This window comes from Panthera leo, chromosome C1 (genome assembly GCF_018350215.1).
Source record: "Panthera leo isolate Ple1 chromosome C1, P.leo_Ple1_pat1.1, whole genome shotgun sequence".
Classification (NCBI taxonomy): Eukaryota; Metazoa; Chordata; class Mammalia; order Carnivora; family Felidae; genus Panthera; species Panthera leo.
The window spans coordinates 211,904,993-211,925,219 of NC_056686.1; the positions used below are offsets into that span (position 1 = coordinate 211,904,993).

Sequence of the window (20,227 nt, forward strand, 5' to 3'; positions counted from 1 at the left end):
CCCAGAGTGCAGCCTGGACGTCCCGCGCGTCTGCAGCCGAGCGCGGGGCTGCGTCCCCCTAGCGCATCGGGAGACGCAGACGGATGGTGAGGGGCCTGAAAGCGGGGGTGTGGGAAACTGCAAGGACGGAGGGAGTGCCGTGCTGGTCCAGTGTGGTGGGCAAATCCCCCATGTCACGGCCCCTCTCCTCGTGGCCCAACCTGCACCACTCTGGGTGCAGATTGATTAGATTTCTCACCCCAGGTGTGCTCACGGGGCGATCTCCGTTCAAAAATGTTCGAATTTATTTAATTTGTAGAGTTACACTTGCACCCACCCACCCGACCCCTTGCCCCCTTGCCCCGTACTCCAAATCACACTTTTTTGCAAGGTACAGGTTTGGGAGTTTGTAGGACCTGGGCCCACACCTTCCTCTTCACATCCACTTATTTTTTGCTTGGTTCTGTGGGCTTCTCCTCCAAAGAAATCACAGTTTACGGTAAAAACCGCCTACTGTGAACCAGGCACTGTACTAAGGGCTTTTTGCGTCTTAGGCTCGCAATTGTGTTCCGGAAGAGGTGCTATGTCAGAGTAGCTGGCCGACTGCGCGATTCTTATTCAGCCCTTGAGAGCTTTCCTATGAAGGAATCCAGGCCTGTGGGCCCAGAGGGTCAATCTGCGGGTCTAGGGCCCTGGACAGGGGGCTCAGAAATGAGCACCAAGTGCCTTCTGTCTCTGAAGTCCCCTCCAGAGGCAGCAGCAGGGAAGAAAGAAGTGCTCTGGGCAGGGTGGTCCAATGTCCAGTTGTTCAAGGCTCTGCCACCTTCCCACTTAGTGACCAGAGCAAGCTGTCTCCTCTGAGGACGAGTTGCCCTCCTGACATGTGGGGGCCAAGGGTCAGTTGGTGTCTGAGGTCTCATCCAACTCTACGACACTAGCTTCAGGACAAATATTGACACGCTTGCTCTCGTGCCCTGGACACAGCCAGAGGGCCAGGATCACTGGGTGTGGATTTTAACACCCTTGGAACTGTATCCTGACTGCCTGACCTCGCATCCCCCATAGACTCCATCTTTCTCACTTTCCTGAATAGTCCATGAGGTTGCCCCATGGCTGCCATGTCCAGGAGGAGAGCTCAGACTGTTGGGTGGTCCTCAGCCAAGGCCAGAAAGCCCCAGTCCGTCCTTGAAAAGAACCCCATGGTGATGCAGTCTGTGAGTGCCTTGTCCCCCATCGTCCATGCCCACCCTGCTTGCAATGATTTCCTGCTTTCTTCTTCCTCCTACCGTCGCCTTCAAGCAGCTTGTGTTGAGTTTCTTCTCTGGTCTTTGGCCCTCCAGGGCATTCACTGCCTGTGAGCAGGGACCACGTGAAAAGACAGGAGAAACGTCATCCTAACTCCACGCAGTATATGAATGATCTGGGGCTTGGAAAGGGAGGGGTCACTTCCAGGTAGGGATCTCGAGAAAGGCTGTAGGAGGAGAGGGGTCCACTTGGGATGGATCTGGAAGATGGGACAGAAAGGGAGAGAGGTCTGATGGAGGGGAAGGGCTTTCATACATGCAGGGAAGCAGGCCTCCACGCTCGCGGCTGCCAAGGGCTGGACAAGGTCAATGAGCCTGGGACACTGGTTCTAGAGGAGTCAGACTCCCTGCCAGGACCTTGTGCTCCAGCCAGAAGGCAGAGGGGGCCACGGAAGACCTTCTAGCAAAGTCCTGCAATGCCATTCTTCCTCGTCCCTCTGGGCCAGCCTCAGTCTACAGGCACTGTCTCCCTGCTTCTTGCTTAAAGAACGCACCAGTATTTTCTCGCGCCGTAAACCTCTCACTCCTCTGTTTCCTCCATCACTCTCCCCGGGAACAGGGACTTCTTTTCTGTGCCACTTGGCCCCTCGGTATGACATGGCACGTTTCTTTCATCTACCAGGAAATACTACCCACATGAGTTTGCCTTATCTAATTCATTTAAACCAGTGGTTCTCAACCAGGGGCAATTTTCACACACACACGCACACACCGGAGACATTTAGCATTGTCTGTAGACATTTTTGGTGGCCACAACTTGGGGCGGGGGGGGCAGGGGGACATGCTACGGGCATCTCTTGGCAGAGGCCAAGGATGCTGCTAAACTTCTCCAACACACAGGAGAATTATCTGAGCCAAAATATCAGTAGGGCTGAGGTTGAGAAACCCCGGGTTAAGCCAGGTGGAAACCCCAGGCAAAAGCCCACTGGTGTCTGAAAATTGAATACTGCAGAGATGAGTGCCTTAGGAGTTCTTGACCTGTCTGCTTTATCTGGACGGGGTCCCTGACCCGGGTTTCCAGTCTCTGACTCTAAGTTGAATCCCCCAGAGGGATCCATCGCTCTTGACTTCAGGGAATTACTCACCTGCTCCCTGAACCTCCTCATGCGAAGGGTCAACCAAGTTCGATGCAACTTTATCGATCTGAGCCATCTTCCACTTCTAATCCCTGGTGCCTTTTTTTTTTTTTTTTCTTCTTCAATCTTCTCAAGACCTTTTTTAGTTCATTAACTTTAAGGCCTATATAATGATCCGATTCCCTATTGCCTTCTGGAATCATGAAAGAGCTCTGAATGAGAATTTGGCCTTGTCGGATGCTTCCAACCAGCTGTGTCACCTTGGAAGGTGATTTAACGTCTCTAAACCTCAGTTTCTCTTCCTTCAGTTCTTTTCAGGCTCTAGAATCCCTAAACTACTTTCTGTCATTTCATATTTCATATTGGCTCTGGCCTTGCGTGGAGGTGCCTTCTGGCTATGTCTGCCCTTAACCTTGTCCTGGAGCAAAGGCTTCACCCCCTAGGAACATGCAGTTAACAGCTGAATATGCACCCACCTGGTGATGCATCGGTAGTGGAGAGAGGGTCTTCTAATCTGAACACATCCCGTGTTGCAGTCAGTGTGACGTTTCAGGTTGTCTTTTAAAAATGCTTTATCCGCGTCCATCCTAAAAGGAAAATCATATTTTTACCTTCAGGAAAGATTCAGAGTCCCCTGATTGACCCGACGACTTTGGGGTTTAGGAGGTAGTCAGTTGTTGCCAGCGTAATGAGTTCGAACAAAGCTGGTATGTTTTCAGGGGAACGTCTTTCACCATAACTAAGGGTTCTTATTACAGCTGGGGATCCCCTGCCCCTTCCCACAGGAGGGGGGGCAGGTTTGGGAAGAAAGGAGAAGCTACTTTAAGAGAACCTGAGTGGGCGGGGGGGGGGGGGACAGCTGATCCACGGACTCCCCAGTCTTCGGTAAAGTTACCTAAAACTCCCAGAGCACGTGGTGAAATCGTTTGGTTTTGGTAAGTGGAAACCGGTGACAGAGCTGAGCGTCACATGAGCTTCACAGCCAGGGTGCCTCCGAGCGAAACAGAAAGCGCACAGGGACCCAGGAACACACCAGCGGGGAGGGGCCCGAAGGAGGCGCTCAGGTAGCAGAACCGTGGGGGTCCAGGTTGTCACAGGCCCTGTGGCCAGGCGGAACTAGGTGCTGGAGGGCCCAGCAGGTGCCTTCTGCCCATCCCAGTAACTGGGGAGGAGGGAGGGCAGCAGGCTAGTGTGGGCAGAGGACGCTGTCCGCAGAGCCCTGCCACGGGAGCCCCCCCCGGCTTTTGTGACCTCACAGGAGGGCTGTAGGTGACTGTTCTCTGCGGGGCTGAGGTCCGCAGAACCTTCCCCCAGGGCAGGGGCAAACGGCCCCCTTCCAGGAGGGAGCCGGGAGATTAGGCAGCTCCATGTAGGTCCACATGTAGGTGAACAGAACCCACCATGAGGAAGGGCAAAAAGAAGAAGCCAGAGTCCAGACGCCGCGGCTCCACACCCCAGCACGCCAGCTCGGACTCCACACCCCAGCAAGCCAGCTCGGAGTCCACACCCCAGCACGCCAGCTCGGAGTCCACCCCTCGGCCCAGCCCTGGGTCCACCCCGCAGCCCAGCTCTGGATCCATCCCCCAGCAGCCGGCACCCCAGGCTCTCCCAGCTCCAGAAAGCAGACCCTCAGCCCGGGCCCCTGCACCGGCCCTGGGCCAGTTGCCTCCGGACCCTACCACAAAAGCATCCTCTCGATCCAGGAAATCAGGTGAGCACAGGGTCCCCCAGAGGCTGGCTCATTTCGGGTCGTGGCGTCGGTTGACACGTATCCTGGACCTGTGCTTGTGGGGTGTGCGGGTTTGGGGTTTCGCGTTTACCCAAGAGACTAGGATTCCTGGATCTCGCCATTCCCCACCACCCTGAGTCTCAATGAAGAAGGCAGCCCCGCGTACATGTCGACGACATTTGCCTTGGCTCTGCCACGATACTAGCTCAACGGGAGTCAGGAGTGCCGTGCGGCTGCTCACAAATAAAAACCAAGGATGAGTTAACAGAAATATACGGTTTAGGACGAGGGAGGTGGTCATACTCTGCCCTCGTCGGACTATCCTTGTGTGCTGTAAAAGATGCTTCCCAGTCCAGTCCAAAAGAGATAGTGCGGGTTAATGGGGGATGAGAGGGCAGGGAAGCAAGAACCATTTGACGTATGCGGTTTGGTTGAAGGCATCGGAGGAAATCTGCCAAGTGAATGTCGGGAGCACACTTGCTCCGTGTTGCCCTCCGACGTCTGACTAAGCGCCCAGGAGTAGGGTTGCTGAATAAAATACAGGACACCCAGTAAAATTTGAATTTCGGACAGACAAATAATTTTTTAGCGTGTGTCCTAACATGGCACGGGCATTCTGCATTTTTATTTGCTAAATCGGGCGGCCTTCCCTGTGGAAGACACCGTAGACAGGCAGATTTCTGCTCAACACGAAGAAGACATTTCCGACGATTAGTTCTGTCTGAAAATGGAATGGCTGTCTAGGAAAAGTGGTCCCCTGTCTTCTTGGGTAGCCAGGGTCCGAATGAACCTTGGATTGTGTAGAGGGAATTCGAGTGGCATTCAGGAGACGGGCTGGTTCATACTTTTGCTAATAGTGGTAGTAACTAACTCTCGCCACTGGGTATTAACCCAGCATTCGGCTCAGCTGTCTATGTTAACCTTCCCGTTTGACGGTCCTATAAAGGAGCTACTGTTATCCTCGTCTCCCTTTTATAGATGGAGAAACTGAGGCTCAAAGAAATCAAACCACACACTCTCAAGCAAGCAGTAGTAGCGGGGAGAGGGCAGCCTCCATCTACTCTGATTCCAATACCCTTGCTCTTCACTGTGACATTGATCGACCTTCTGGTCCCAAGAGTCCGGTGGTTTCCCCAGGAGGAAGAACACCCTTCTCTGGGATTTTGTTGAATTCGCCGTGAGCCAGTGCCGGTGGCTCTATGGTCCTGAGCAGGCCACGCTCTCTGGGCTGCAGCTTATTCCTCTGCGATGGTGTGGATACAAAAAAAAAAAAAAAAAAAAATGTGGGGTTTAGTGAGAGAGCCAGATCCAACATACCACTGTGACAACAATCCTATTTCCATGGCTAAGAATCAATTCATTTTTAACATGTAGAAATAGTTATAAGTGTGATATATCATGTGTATTGTGATCATCAACCACGGAAATAAACATTTCTGGATTATGGCCTTCAGAACTGGTATCTGTAGAAAGCAAAATTTTCCATCCCCAAATCTTTTGATGAATGCATGTGGCTCACCCCTGGGGAAAGGATTCTGCTTATTGAGAAGGCCGAGCAGGAAACAGTGATGATCTGTCAGCGGTTACAGTGGACCCCCTACACTTCTTCTGCCAGAGGAATTTTCTCCCTTTGAACCGGAGTGGGAAACAATGTTGGCGATAAGGGACAAAGGCCTTTATTTAAATAAAGGGTGCCATTTTCTAAAATCCAAATCTCTTTGTATGCAGAAAACATTGTAGTTCAGGAAGGTACAAGTCTTCCACTAAAATGGCTATAATCGAAAGATGGACCGGGGCACCCGGGGGGCTCAGTCAGTTGAGCAACCGACTCTTGATTTCAGCTCAGGTCACCATCTCATGGTCATGAGATCGAGCCCTGCGTTGGGCTCTGCACTGACAGCATGGAGCCTGCTTGGGATTCTCTCTTTCTCTCTCCCTCCCTCTCTGCCTGTCTCCCAGCTCATGCTCTCTGTCTCTCAAAATAAATCAGTAAACTTAAAAAAAAAAAAAAAGTGAAGTTACCATGTGACCCAGCAATTCCACTCCCAGGTACATACCCAAGAGAATTAAAAACACAACATCCACACAAAAACTTGTACGTGAATGTTCACAGCAGCTTCAGTAATAATAGTCGAGAAGTGGGGGGAAAAAACTCAATATCAACCACCTGATGAATGGATAAACAACGTGAGGGGTATCCACACAATGAAATACTATCTGACATATTGACACGTGCTGCCACACGGGTAAACCTCAAAGACATTAGGCTAAGTGAGAGAAGCTTCCCCCCCAAAAGCCCACATGTGTGATTCCATTTATGAAAGGTACAGAATAGGCAAATTTCTTGCCAGGAACCGGGGCAGTGGGGAAAGGCAGTGCCTGCTCAATGGTTATGGGGCTTCCTTGGGGGACAGATGAAAATGTTCTGGAATTAGACAGTAATGATGGTTGTACACCTTTGTTGATTGACCGAAACCACTGAAAACTTTAAGGGGTAAATGTCATGTACAGGAATTAAAAGCCTATTAAAAAAATTGTTTTAACAGAGAAAAAAGACCAGTGTTGCCTTTAGAGTCCCTTCCTTCCCCATTCCAGAAAAAGTATCTGTTGTGGGCGGGTCTAAGCAGGAAGGGTGCTGAGTCTGCCCGGTGGACCGCTGGCTGAGCTTTGGTCAGAAGAACCTGTAGCTCGGTCAAGAAGCCAGGACTGAAGTCACTGCACGAGGAGGGAGTTATCCACCCGGAAGTCCCCTTGGGTAACAGCACAGCATCTCCGAGTTCCGCTGGGATCCTTGGCAGGGGACACATGGGAGACAAGTTTGGGGAGGCGTCTCAAGGACCGTAAATCAGAGCAGCAGCTGGCTTCTGGATAAGTCAGTGAACCCTGGGCAAATGGACCTTGGACCAATGTCAGATGCCCCCTCTTGCCGAGCGGACGGTCCCCTGCTGCCGTCCGTTCCCGTGAAGTCTGTCGAAGGAGCGCTGAATGAGTTAGCAACCCTGAGCCGAAGCCCACTTCTTGAATCTACTTGTTATAAGGGCACAGCCCATATATTCTCTGAGCCTCTGTTTCCCTATTTGCAAACTGAGAATGGCGATATTCCACTCGGCAGGGTTGTCCTGACAGACGAGAGGGTAATGACGAGGGGAGGGAGGAAGCATTGCTCGGGTGTGAGCTGTTAACGGCGTGATTTTGCAATCCCCAGGGAGCTCCGGTCCCTAAAACAACCAGCTTCCCCTGCTCTCTCTCCTGTGTCTCCCTGGCTCCCGCCGGCCTCCTGGAGGCAGGGGGTCCCTCATCTGTCTCCTTCTCTGTCCATCCAGGGTCTCTGACTCGTGCGGGGCCGCGGGCCTTCTGTTCCTGTTCCGCTTGCCCCGGAAGCTCTGCTTGCTGGCGTCGTCTGGGCCTGTGTCACAGCCGCATCTTTGATGTCCTCCTTCCTCTACCCTGGCCGACCATGCCAGGAAGAGGATTTCCAAGCCTCCTCACTTTCTACAGGTTCTGGAGCGCGTGGGGGGCTGGACCCTCAGGGCACACAATTCCTGGGGTCAGGCTCTGCCCCGGACCATAGTAGCAGCCATGGGTAACTACTTCTTGGGAAGCCCAGGCAGAAAGGAAGCCTCTCCCGGGGTGGCCAGTTCCTGGGGTTTGGCACCCTGCCCTTTCTGACCAGACCCACACCCCCAGGGTACCCCACCTGCACGGAGGGGTGCCAATTTTCTTCCTTACTGAAAATGGCTTCTTTGGGAGGCACGTTTTTCTTTTCTCCATAGGCCCACTGCTTCCTCAGAGTCTATGCCCTCACAGCCCTTAGTAAATCCCCTGTCACCCAGAGCTTTGTGATTAAATGCTGTGTTTGGCGATTGGCCGCCTTCTCTGGCCCATACCACAGCTGAGAGCTTCTGGTTCTTGACCCGCATCTGCACTACCCCCCAGACTTTAGTGACAGATGCTGATTGCAACTCACACGTGCCCTTGGTAATAGCAAGATCCCCACTCCTTCAGTGGTTTCCGGCTACTTCCGGCAGCTCCACAGGAGACATGCCCCCAGGCTGGGCAGCCTCCCGTAGAGTCTCCCACGGTACCTGGCCTTCCTTTCCTCTTCCACGGAGCCATCAGGAGAAAGCCACCCCTCGTGGGAAGACCCCTGTGCAGAAAACATGGACTGAACATGTCAGTCCCCCTGCCCAGTGGTGCAGGGCTCTGTGCAAGGGCTGGGTGGAGGGGAGCCCTCATCATCTGCCCCCAGTTCTGGGCCCCAGAGTAGTTGCACCTGTATTCAGGGTCTCACCCGATGTCCACGAAGCGGCTTCCCACTTGGGGATCTCACACCCCTAACCCAGAAGCAGAGCCTACCCACCCCTCACCCTCATCCTGCTCCTCCTCTTGGCTGGTGTCTCCACCACCAAATCTCCTCTCCTGTCCATCCTTGAAAAGCACCATCTCTCAGACATACGAGAAGCAAACGGATACCCAGGTGTGTTGGGAGAACATGCGTAAAGCCAAAAATACCACCTGGTAAGTCCCCGTCGAGGAATGATCTGCCCACCACTCCCCTTTACTGACTTTCCTCCCACGCACTTAGTATTCCTATCCATCTGGTGCTAAGCCGAGCCACAGATTCGTATCACTTTAAAACCAACAAGCGGGAAAACCTGTTCTGGATAGAATACTAAGCCCTGTGAGGAAAACCAGAACAGGGAACTTTACCCTTAAAAACCGTACCGTCTACGTGGTAAGCTGAGACATGGGCCCTAGGATCTCAGATGCAAGCCGGAAAGTGACGTCTGTCCTAGAGATGTTCTAAGAGCTTCAGGAAAAGAGCGCTCGCTCCTAAATCAGCGTCCAGGGAGACTTTGCAGTGTCATTGGTATCTGAGCTGAGTCAAAAAGGGTCTTGGGATCCTCTGTGGCTTAAGATGAAAAGACAGAGCATCCTAGGTGGCAGAGGGAAAGGTAAAAGGCTCAGAATTAGGCAAGTGAGGGGAAGGGGCAGAGATCCAGTCTGGCCGGGGTAAGACGTGTCAGTCTTGATTCCGCTCAAATTCTAGCACCAGCGTCCATCATCGTGACGCCTCTCGGTGCAGTGGAATGTGAGACCTTGGCCTGAAACACACAGTCACGTTGAATAAGGTTCTCTACTTCAGTAGGATTGATGTCAACACGGATACTGCACTTTGTCAAAGCCTTCCTCGGGAGTGTGATCATCTGTTTTCCTCGCCTGTGTGGTGGGCGTCATATGTTGTTTCCTCGGATTCCTCACCTCCAAAATGGGGTCACGTGACACACCCCGCTTCACATGGTGGTTGTCAGGCTCGAGGAAGACGCTGGGTGTGAGATGCTTGGCACGGGGCCTGGCACACCGCGGCCTTCGCCGCCTTCGTACCCTGCTCCCTGGGTGTCCCGGGGAGCTGGCACCCCAGGCTAGCCCATCCTCAGACGCAGGGACTCTTACGACAGGGATTTATTGGAAGGGGTGGGCGGAATTGTGTCCCCCTGAGAGGAGGCTCGGTCACGGGGAGAAGGCGTTCCTGAAATCCTGAGGCCACCCTACGATTTCTGCTTTCTCTGCCTGTAGAGGGCCCTAGAGTCCCAGCTTCCCCCAACCTGTGGGCTTTCTGTTTCGCTCTACAGAGAACCTGCAAGAAAACACTCCACTCATCGTAATTCACGTGCTCCAAGCTCTCGGGCCTGCCGCTGTGGCTCTGGGAGCCCTGGGGGCTGCCTGTTACATCACTGAATCCTTGTGAACAAACCCCAGGCCCGCGGCCCGGCAGGTACGTGGACCCCCTCTGTGCCCGCTCCCCCTTGCAGAGCTGGTCCTCAAGCCACCGAGCCGCCGTCCCTGCAGGACCGGGCCGAGGGAGTGTCTCTCCTTCTCTGAATAAAGGGGGAATTTATGGGTGGACCAAGCCCCCAGCCTCTCCGGGAAAGCTTAAGAACCGAGGGACTCTTCCTGGATTCAAGGTCACCTGGCTTTGTCAAGCAGCCCCGAAGCTCTTGGACAATGCCAGACCCATTACTGGGATTGTCAAACCAAGGTTCCCCCAACCCCCACTGGCCTGGGATACCAGACAGGAGGAAATGGGAGACGTGGAGCAGAGGTTCCTAGCCAGGCTCCTAGGGGCAGAGCCTGAAACAGGGATTTGGGTGCACAGGATTTGTGGAGGAAAAAGGGAGTGAGGGAGGTAAGAGGACAGAGGAAAGAGTAGAGCGAGGAGGAGGTCTCAGCGGGGAGTCCAGCTTCAGCTCGACCCCAGGGGAGCTTTGGCGGGTGAGTTACACCACAGAGATGGTGGGGATCTGGGTGGGCACCAGGAGCACCCACAGTTGTCCCCAGTGCCAAGTCCCCATTGCAGTGAACGCCTGCTAATGCTGGTCGGGTGGTAATGGCAGCTTCTCCACCCACCCCCAGACCTCCACCGGCCCCAGAATGGACAGGGAGTGGCCACAGCAGGGCACGAGGTGGGAACAGATGCTCAAAGTATCTCAAAAGCCCGACCTAGACAGTAAACTCACCAGCTGCTCAGGGGCTCTGCTGCCTGATCGAGGGACTATTGTGGATGCACCTTAAGTTTCATGAAATTCCAGAGCCACCAAGAGGCTCTATTTCCCCATCTAGAAACAGGGAAGACCGTGGGGCCTTCTTCTCAAGATTATTGGAATGTAAGATAAGGTGGCCAGGTGGCGGGTCTTGTTACCCCTACCACCATGGGGGTGGTTGGAAACATGCAGGCTTTGGAGTAGGTCCCAGGCCTGACTCTGCTCCCTGGTGGCTGGGTCTTAGGGGACGCATCACTTAACTTCTGTGAGAGCCACGCCATGGCTAACGTAGGGGGACTAGTGACGACCTCCAAGGGCGATGGTTTTGAGGATGCACTGAGGGGATGTTCAGACATGCCAGGCGGGTCACAGGGGATGGGTAGATGGTGACCGGCAGTCTGAAGAACGCCCTTGAGCCATTTTGTTCTAGAGGCTCCTTACAACAGGGCCCACGGTGTCAGCTTGGGTTCTGTCCCTCGAGGCACGCAAGTTTAACGTCAGATCCCGTTCCACACCCAGGATCTCTGGAGCCTGGGACAAGTTCCTTAACTCCTGACACCTCATTTTTCTTTTTGTTAAACGGAGGTAATGATAGTATCCCTCTCACTGGGTTGACATCTGTAATATCACTTACTCTTTTTTTTTTTTTAATTAGCTTTCTTTTTAACTCCCACGCATTTATTTTCAAGGGAAATTTAGTTCTGGCCATAAATGGAAAATCCTATCCCTTTCCATAAAAAGACTACACAGTAAATATACATCCAAAATGTCATGGAATTCTAGCCGATAAGGATACCTGAGAAAGCCTCCGCTTTCAAGGCAGTGCCCTGTGTGCTCCAAGGACAGGTGTTGGATGTTGAGACAGGCAGCACCACACTGAGACGCTGTCTTCCACTTTAACCGGAGTTGAGAGACCCCAGGAATGGCAGGGACTCCAGTTACTTAATGTGAAGCATCGTATATACTGCAGTTCACACAGTGCTGAGCTCTGCGCAGAGGGTGCAGGGAGGGGAGGAAGGAGATGGTTGATGGCAAGGAGGGGAAGAGAAGGTGGCCGGGAGGGGGAAATGGAGAGGACGGGAGAGGAATGGAAACCCGCCCCGGGTCTGGAGGAGGTCACTCCCCCAGGGCCTGAGAGTGAATCAGTGGCAGAGTCAACAAGACCCCAGAGACTGAAGCCCCGAGTGTGTTGGGGGTGGGGGTTCAAGTGGCTGGTGGGCCCTAAATCGCGGACGTCACTTAGAAACGCACGCAGTGCACGAACTTCACCCAGCTTTCTTCTGCTCCGAGGGGTAACTCCTTATGTCCTCTCAGGGTGGGCCCGGTGCCTGGATGCAGGGCTAGGGTGCAGCTTTCTCGGGGCCAGACGAAACCAGCCCAGGGACAGGTCTCCAACCTGACAGGCTGGTCCGGCCAGCGACCAGGGACCAGGGACATGCTGGTCCTCTCTCTGCACGGAGCTGTCCCGCGACCACTCTGGTTTCCCTTGAGGGAGAGGGAGGCTGTGCCACCCACCCTGAGTGGCCTGAGACAGGGTCCTTCCCAGACCCCACAGCCATGATGAGGTGGCCTTTCTGCACGTAACCCACTGCTTTTGTCAAATTACTGTTCCAGCACTGGGATGGCATTGGGGTACTTGAAATGCGTTTTAACCGACCTCAGCAGGCCTAGCTTCTTCCAGAACTGCTTCTGTCCGAGCCTGTGCTACAGGGTCATATCCCATCATTGAGTAGACACTGTGAGTCTGAGGGTCTGATTATGGCACCACCAGCAGGGGGCAGGAGAGGCCTTTCTAGAAGCCTAGAGGTTGCAGTGACAGTTCCTGGACACTAGTCAAGCACAGTGTCTCCCACTCTGACTTCCCACTGTCCCCCACAAGAGCTCCTGCGAACTCTGTCAACAGGCAAGTGGGGCAGCACGGCTGTGACATGTCAGTACTGACCATGTGCCCAGCACCACACCGGGTACGGTGAGACTTGATGACACCAAGGTCCACCAACAGCCGACGGCTAGGCTTGGGACTTTGAGGTCTGGTAAAGTCAGTGCATCTAGGCTGGTCAAGGCCCCCAAGAGAGGGGAACAGGGGACAATAATTCACAGGGAGACACAAATGCTTACCTGACATCCGAGCTAGAAGGCAGAGTGCAGATGGGGGGAAAGAGTGTTCATTAATTAAATAATGCATTCATTCATTAAATATTCCTTGGGTATGTACCCTGTGCTATAGGAGTAAACCAAGATGTACAAAAGCCCTCCCCTGGTGGAGCCTGCATCCTAGAGGGCACAGACAGACAATTGACAAGTGAACGAATAAACAAGATCTCTTGATTGTGTGGCAAATGTTAGGAAGGAAATAGAGACATAAAGTTGATCTGATAAAGAACAGAGAAGGTCAGAATGATCGGGGCAGGGGGGTTGCTCCTGGGAACAGGCTGGTCTGTAAAGGCTTCTCTGAACTGAAGCACACATGCCAGAAAGAGCCAGACTATGCAAATATGTCTGTGTTCTTACAGACAGAATAGCAAATTCAATAGTCCTGAGGCAGGAAGGAGCCTCACACGTTTTGGGGGCCAGACAAGAGGCCAGTATGGCTGAAGCCAAGATGCCACTGGAGGGACCAAGGTCAGGCAGGGCCTCGAAGATTTCTCTTGTGTTCCAGATGGGTTGGAAGCCCCAGAAGCAGGGCAAGAGCAAATTCTTATATAGCACTTCCTGTGTGCAGGCACTGTTCCGGGTCCTTTACATATACTCGTTCATTCATCCTCCCCTCAGAGGGAAGTCTCTCAAGCTGCTGATTTAGATTTCAAAATAATTGCAGGTCCTGTCGAATAGAGAATGGAAAAGGGGGAGGAGGACGAGATCAGAATTGTTTGCACTACTCCAGGCAGGCAAAGATGACACTTGGAACAGGGTGATGGCTCTTACGGATATAGAACCAGCAAGTCTTGCTGATAGATTGAATGAAGCGATGAGGGAAAGGAAGCCTCAAGGAGTCCTTGAGGTGCCATTGCCAGAGGCACAAGGCACAGGAGGGGGCAGTAATCAAGAGTTCTGTTCGTTGTTACTGTTAAGATGTTGGACAACCAAATGGGCATGTCACATAGGCAGATGGATATATGGAAGTCAGCGGAAAAGCCCAGTCTTAGCTCTAAGCGTAGGAGTGATTAGAAATAGCTGAGATATACAGCCACAGGCGGTGGCTAAGATGACTCGGGGAGAAGGCATAAATAGAGTAGAGAGCCAGGAACTGAGGCCAGGAAGAGGTCGTTTAGAAGTCTGCTAGTGAAGGAAGGTGCCTATGGAGAAGACACCTACTGTGGGTCTGCTCTGGGACAAGCAAGTATGCAGGGTCCCTGTAAGTTCTCAGAGATAAACAGAACAGATAGGTTCAGGTCAACAAGTGGTGTCCACAGGTAGGGAAAGGCAGCAAGGAGACAAGAATCTCAGTGGAAGGGGCTGAGCAGGGCTGGGACCTCTGATCATAAGGACCCTGCCGCTACCTTTCTGCTTGTCCACGAAGTGTGGACAGACAGACATGTGCTTCTCTTTCCTAAGGGAAAGCACCCACTACAATAGGTAGGAATGTTTTTAGAAGGTGATATGGGAGCCAAGCGCAGAATGAACTCTCAATGCGGATCTGTTGGCTTGGACAAGTGCTTCAGCCACTGAAAGCGACCCTGAGGTTATATGAAAGTCGGTGTGTGTGTGTGTGTGTGTGTGTGTGTGTGTGTGCATGGGGGGTACACTGAGTCATCCTGGGTTCCATAGGCTCAGCAATTAGACACTGTGGAAGGGAAATAGAGAGTTTGGTGTCCTTCTTAGTCCATAGACTATAGAACCATCTAATGACAGTGACAAAGCCTCCTCTCTGGGAAAAGGTGTTTCTAGAATCCTCCTTCTTAAAGCATGGGAAGCCCCTCTCTTAGCATCCCTCCAAGAATGATGAGACACTACAAGCAAAGGGCTGTTTCCCCTCTCCTTTTGGGCACTGAGCATAGTAAAATTCATTGCCACAATCCAGCTTGGGGGCCATGAGGCTCTATCGTAGCTGCTGGGAGCCCTGGGAGAAGGGACAGGAAAAGAAGGCGCCAATGTTGACTGAGCCAAGTACCTGCCAAGAACTTTGCATAAGTGCGTTATAGCCTAAAGGGAACACCAGGCTCTAAGTGGCTGTGTTTAGATGAAACTAGTTGACAAGACAATGACAGAAATTTGAATCCTAAATCATTTATTTTTCCACAAGAGGATCTTAGCTGCTGAACCTTCACCCATGGGGTGGTAAAACTGGGAAGCCACCAAAATTCCAAGGTCATGGAATATTGTCCAAGCTAATGGCTCTATCCTCATTTTTCTTACAGATCCAGTTTCCATCAAGGATCTCTCTTGTCACCAAAATAGAACAAAAAAAAAAAAAAATTCTGTTTCATGAGTGTGTTTTACCCAGAGACACAAAGTTCGACTTGGCAAGTGTGTTGGGAGACGGGTTTGGGATGACTTTGAGAGCCCCAGGCAATGAGGGTGGGATCCTGCAGTTTCCTGTTGGGGCCACAGACCCGATGGTGGGGGGTGGGGGGAGGGCAACTTTCTCTGCACATTCAGAGCAAACTGTTTCTGATTTTCCCAACCTAAAAACAAGAATTCTAGAACTTAATTCAATACCTAACACAGTCAACTGCACTTCCGTCCAGTGGTAATCCCGGTTAGGGGAACAGGAGGAATGTGCTGGCCCCCTTCCAGGCCTGCGCCTTGGGGAACAGGGGCCCTGTGCCTGGGGACACTCTGTCTCTGGGAGGTGGCTTCATTTAGCTTCACCTGTGATGGGGGACACGCGGGGTCAGGGCCAGTCACCACTTGCAGTCTTGTGCTCTCTCGGAGGACTTAGCCACACCCGCCAGAGGCTGGTGGGGCTTGAGCAGCTGAGGCAGAGGTCTCAGTTCAAAGTGGGAGTACGGGAGAGGGGTGTGAAACAGGGAAGAGATGACAGTCCATTCAGGTGCGGTGGCCCCTGAGGACAACTGAGGCTTACCCAGTTCTGCTGGGGCAACGATGGGAGACAGACCATATACCTCAGAATAATCCCACTGGAGGCAGGAAAGCTGGATGTTTAGACACCCGTCCCATTGGTCCTCAGTTAAGGGCTGCTGGAAGGGAGATGGTTCTTTCTTCCAGGACTTTCCTCCGCTCCAGAGATGAAGCTCCCAGGCAAAGAAGGCAGATGGCTGCCCTTGGGAGTCCAGAATGCACTGAAGCCCTCAGTAATGACCAGGGTATGTGAGCGGGCAGGGAGCCAGCCTACCTGTAACAGGGAAGGCAGGACTGGGCCAGGTGGGCCGGGCCAGTCCCAAGAAACCCTGCAGCCCACTCGTCACCTCCCCATCCTGGGATTTCCTTTCCTAAACAGGCACTGACTGATAGGCTGGGAGAGGGTCCCTACCCCTGGACTGAGAGTCACCTCCTCTGGGAAGCAGCCCCCCCAAGAAGAATGCAGACTTCCAGGCTGGGGCAGGGTCACGCTATAGTCCTGTCCTGAGGGTCAGCATGAAGGGGGCATAGATCTGGTGCCGAGGACTGGGGCCCCTGGTCAGCCTGGCTCCTCTGACTGAAGACACTCAGCTCCTTTTCCCGGCATATTAATCAGTCCCTTTTCGTTGTCCCCGTCAGACAACCTCACCCAACCTGACCTGAACAAGACGGGGATGTATTGGCTCCCGTCAAGAGGGAAATTCCAGTGCAGATGTGGCTGGTTCCGGGGGTGCAGACCGTGCCCCCAAACCTGTTTCTGCTTTTGCAGTGTCACCTATCTTCAGGCAGGGGGCCTGACGGCTGCAGCAGCAACAGCCCCCCAGCCTCTGAAGGTCAAGTCTGGCAGGGAAGGTGGTCTGTTTCCCAGCAGCAAAAGGGCTCTGATCAGCCTCAGATCAGGTCCTGTGTCCCTCCTGGAACCCATGCTCTGCCCAGGGGAAGGCAACGCTCTGACTGGCCAGGCTACAACCACCTTTGGAACTGAGGGTCAACCCCACGGAAGGTCTGAGGACTGACGGCAGGGAAGAGGCCAAATGATAATTTTGGTAACCTGTTACTCAAAGAAGTGGGAACCCATGCCAGGCAGCTAAAAACCACAGCTTTCCACTCCAGATGGTTTTGAGCCTGTGACCAGAGCTCTAGTGCTGCCCTCCACTGCTGCCCCCTTCCCCTCCACCGCCACCATTTCACCAGGATGAATGCCTGAGTCGCTAGGAGTCAAGAATTCACAGTTGCCTTGAGCCACGGACCCATGGTATTTGGATTCCTCAGGGCAGTGGTGACCTGGGCAGTCCCACCCTCCCACCTGTGGGAAATGTGACTGGCTGTCATCATGACTGGGGGATACTATAGGCTGTTAGCGATGAAGGCTGAGAATGCAAAGCACAGGACAGTCCCACACAACAAAGAGTTATCCCACCCAAAATGTCAATAGCATTCTCTTTGGCAATCACTGCCACCAGGGCTCATCCGTGGATACTCTGGTAGCACACTGCCCTTGCATTGGGTCTCACGGTACTGGTCACGGACCATAGGCATCACTCTCGAAGAGTAGAAACCATGCATGATAAACGGTCACATGCCAAGCATCCCCCAAGTAATGGGGGGATGTTGGTATGTTCTATTCTGTTGGTATTTCCTGTAGGACATACCCTCTTCCCTCTATTTGTTAGGTCCTGGAGGCAGACACCAGCTGTTTTTCCTCTCTCAAATCCTTCCTGGCACATAATAGAATCTCATGAATGAATAAGCCTGCCCCCACTGGGACCATTTTTTGATAAGCTGAGATTTGGGTTAGGCCATTGCATTCAGAGTGGCTTACAGTGATGGTTGGATTGAACTATTTTAATTACCACCAATTTCGAGCAACAGCCCCAACAGGTGCTTTGGAGAGGGAAGAGGAGAGCTAGAAAGAAGCGTGGCCAAGTATACTTCTGACCACAGTGCAAGAGCTAAGGCTACCGTGGCTGTGAGTTTGGGGACAGCCTGGCTGAGGCTGGGCCTGTGGGTCTGGCATCTTCACCAGGCTAGATTCAGACCTTGGCTCTGACTGTGGTCTCTAGACCACAGACTGGCTATTCCTAAGAAAGTCGGGTCTTATCCCGTTGCAGCAGTCCTTCTGAGGGCGGAAGAGGTACACCAGAAGAGGCTACAAGAGGTGAAGAGCCAAGTCCAGGCTGCCCGAGCCCCCTGCAGCCGCCCATCTGGCCCACCCAGCTAACTGGCGCCAGGTGCTAGGACCAACTGAAAGGTCCCGAGCTTTTCAGATACTTCTCTGGTCCTCCTCCTTCCCACCCTACCCTCCAGAGGACAACCACTTTCCCACTGGCCACGAAACCTGGTGGGCTACAGGTAGAATGAGTAAGCAGGATGCAGGGAACCAAAATGACAAGTCCAGTCGTAAAACTGAGGTGGAACACCCAAGGGCAGCCCCTTCCATCTCCTCTGAGGTCCCAGGCTCAATGCTATGTTTGGCAGGGCAGTAAATCAGGCCTGTGGCTGCTGGTAGCCCGTAGAGGTAAGATAGCTTTTCACGCTGCTGCTGCAAGTTCTGCCTTCACTGGAAGATTCTGGAAGACCTTTTCTCCCCAGCCAGCGCTCCTCGGTATAGGCAGCGACAGCATACACATTAATAACATGCAGATACTATACTCTCACGACACCTCACACAGCTAGTCATGGAGACTCGGAGCAGGAATTTGAGTTGGCAAAGTGCCCTTGTAGAAACGATTCATGATACGTTCCTGGCCAAAGTCAGGGAAGTGAGCCATGAGCTGGCAAAAGGACTGGGGCTAAGAAGTCTTAAGGTACCTCCTTACTGGGAGTGTTGCATTGTTGGCTGCCAAGGAGGGAAGTATCCAAGGAAGAAGGCCAGTTGGTCTTAGCTGCAGGGCTGAAGCAAGGGATCCAGGCTCAAACTCCTCCAGGAGATTGAGAGCTAAGGAGTTCTGTTCGAATCCGGGGCGACTGATCCCACTTAAGAAGAACATAAAATAGGGGCACCAGGGAGGATCAGTAGTTGAGCATCTGACTTCGGCTCAGGTCATCATCTCACAGTTCGTGGGTTCGAGCCCCACATCAGGCTCTGTGCTGACGGCTCGGAGCCTGGAGCCTGCTTCGGATACTGTGTCTCCCTCTCTCGCTCTCTGCCCCTCCCCCACTTGTGTGCATGCGCGCGCGCTCTCTCTCTCTCTCTCTCTCTCTCAAAAATAAACATTAAAAAAAGGAGTACATAAAATGGATGAATTGGACAATCGGCTTGTCTTGCATTAGACTCAGGATGAAAGGTCTGGGTGGGCCAGCTCCATGAAGATGCTGAACCCCTGGGATTGTGTTCCCTTTTTTACCTTTCTCTTCCTCCCTCTTCCACTTTTTCTGCCTTTCTCTTGCCTGCCCACCTCCAGTGGTCAAGGGTGAGCTGCTTGTACCTTGTTCTGGGAAATCCGAGGATACCCGGGACGCCTGTGTGGATTGAAGTCGGCTGCAGAATGCCACTGGGATTTAGATTTACCCTCTGGTGCTCTATTCTGCAGATGTGGTAGGAGGTGTTTTGATGAGCTGATAAGGGATCTTGAAGGAGGTAGTGCGTGTGGAAGAATCCCACAGCTACTGTAGCTCAAAGAGCCCAGCAGGCCCCCGGGCGAGCCCCTGGAGCTGGGCAGAGCTGACCAGGAGAAGTGGGTTGGAGGAACTTTTGGGGTCTATGTTGCACTTCGGGGGGATTTGTGTTTCGCGCATATGGTGGGGGGGTGTTGCTTTCTCTGTGGGAAGAAGCAAAAGGAAAGTCTTCTTGTTCTAGTGGGCTTAGGAACCGATTTGCCCACTTTCTTCCTCTTACTCACTTAGCAAAACCACATCCTGGTTCAAAAACCAGTTCTCCATCTCTGGTGCACGTCCAGCGGGACTTGGTCAAATACAACCATGCCTCCTGGAATTACTCTAAATTTATGACCTCGAATTCCAAGTAGGCTTCAGTGCTGGCAGGGATTGAATCACCGCACATCTCCCTGATACTCTTCTGTCTTCAAACTTTACCCCCAAGTCTCCCCATCTACGAGCCCCTCTCTAGTCAATATTCATGTCCCCTTCACCCAAGACAACCACTGGTTTGATTTCTACACCCACCAACAGACAGACACATAGTTTTGCCTGTTCTGGAAACTCATATAAGTGGAATCAACCAGCACACACACTTGTATCGGGCTTCTTTTGCTCAATGTTTTGAACCTGATTCATAGTCTTGTATATATCAATAATCTATTCCTTTCTCTTTCTGGGTATTTCCATGTGTGACCATGCCACAATGTGTTTATCTCCTTGCCCATTAATGGGCATTCAGATGGTTTCCAGTTTGGAGATTTTTTTTTTAATTTTTTTTTTTGTGTGTTCATTTATTTTTGACAGAGAGAGAGAGAGAGAGAGAGAGAGAGAGAGAGAGAGAGAGAGAGAGAGAAAGCATGAGCGGGGAAGGGGCAGAGAGAGAGGGAGACACAGAATCCAAAGCAGGCTCCAGGGTCTGAGCTGTCAGCACAAAGCCTGACGCGGGGCTCAAACTCACAAACTGCGAGATCATGA

The 20,227-nt window shown here is 52.6% G+C and overlaps 1 protein-coding gene and 1 long non-coding RNA gene across 3 annotated transcripts; one reads left to right on the plus strand and one right to left on the minus strand.

The window, feature by feature from the left end:
* Positions 1–330: 330 nt before the first annotated feature.
* On the minus strand, positions 331–3,567 carry LOC122226756. Of its 2 annotated transcripts, XR_006205753.1 has the most exons (4): positions 3,255–3,562; positions 2,836–2,946; positions 2,369–2,552; positions 331–1,483 (listed from the first exon to the last, which is right to left on the minus strand). It is a non-coding gene; the product is annotated as an uncharacterized LOC122226756 (long non-coding RNA). The 2 variants fall into 2 exon arrangements; XR_006205752.1 differs by having other exon boundaries at positions 2,369–2,946; positions 3,255–3,567.
* An 87-nt stretch (positions 3,568–3,654) lies between these two features.
* On the plus strand, positions 3,655–17,065 carry SPATA3 (spermatogenesis associated 3). Its single transcript, XM_042950465.1, has 5 exons — positions 3,655–4,070; positions 7,412–7,586; positions 9,722–9,864; positions 14,989–15,097; positions 16,422–17,065. Exons 1-3 carry the CDS (start codon positions 3,761–3,763, stop codon positions 9,825–9,827), a joined length of 591 nt encoding a protein of 196 aa, XP_042806399.1. The 5' UTR covers positions 3,655–3,760; the 3' UTR covers positions 9,828–9,864; positions 14,989–15,097; positions 16,422–17,065.
* The last annotated feature ends 3,162 nt before the right edge of the window (positions 17,066–20,227 follow it).

Coding starts and splice junctions, on each gene's coding strand:
- SPATA3 (XM_042950465.1), top strand. CDS start 3,761: ATGAGGAAGGGCAAAAAGAAGAAGCCAGAGTCCAGACGCCGCGGCTCC. Junction 4,071..7,411: donor CTCTCGATCCAGGAAATCAG/GTGAGCACAGGG, acceptor CTGTCCATCCAG/GGTCTCTGACTCGTGCGGGG. Junction 7,587..9,721: donor AGCCTCCTCACTTTCTACAG/GTTCTGGAGCGC, acceptor TTCGCTCTACAG/AGAACCTGCAAGAAAACACT.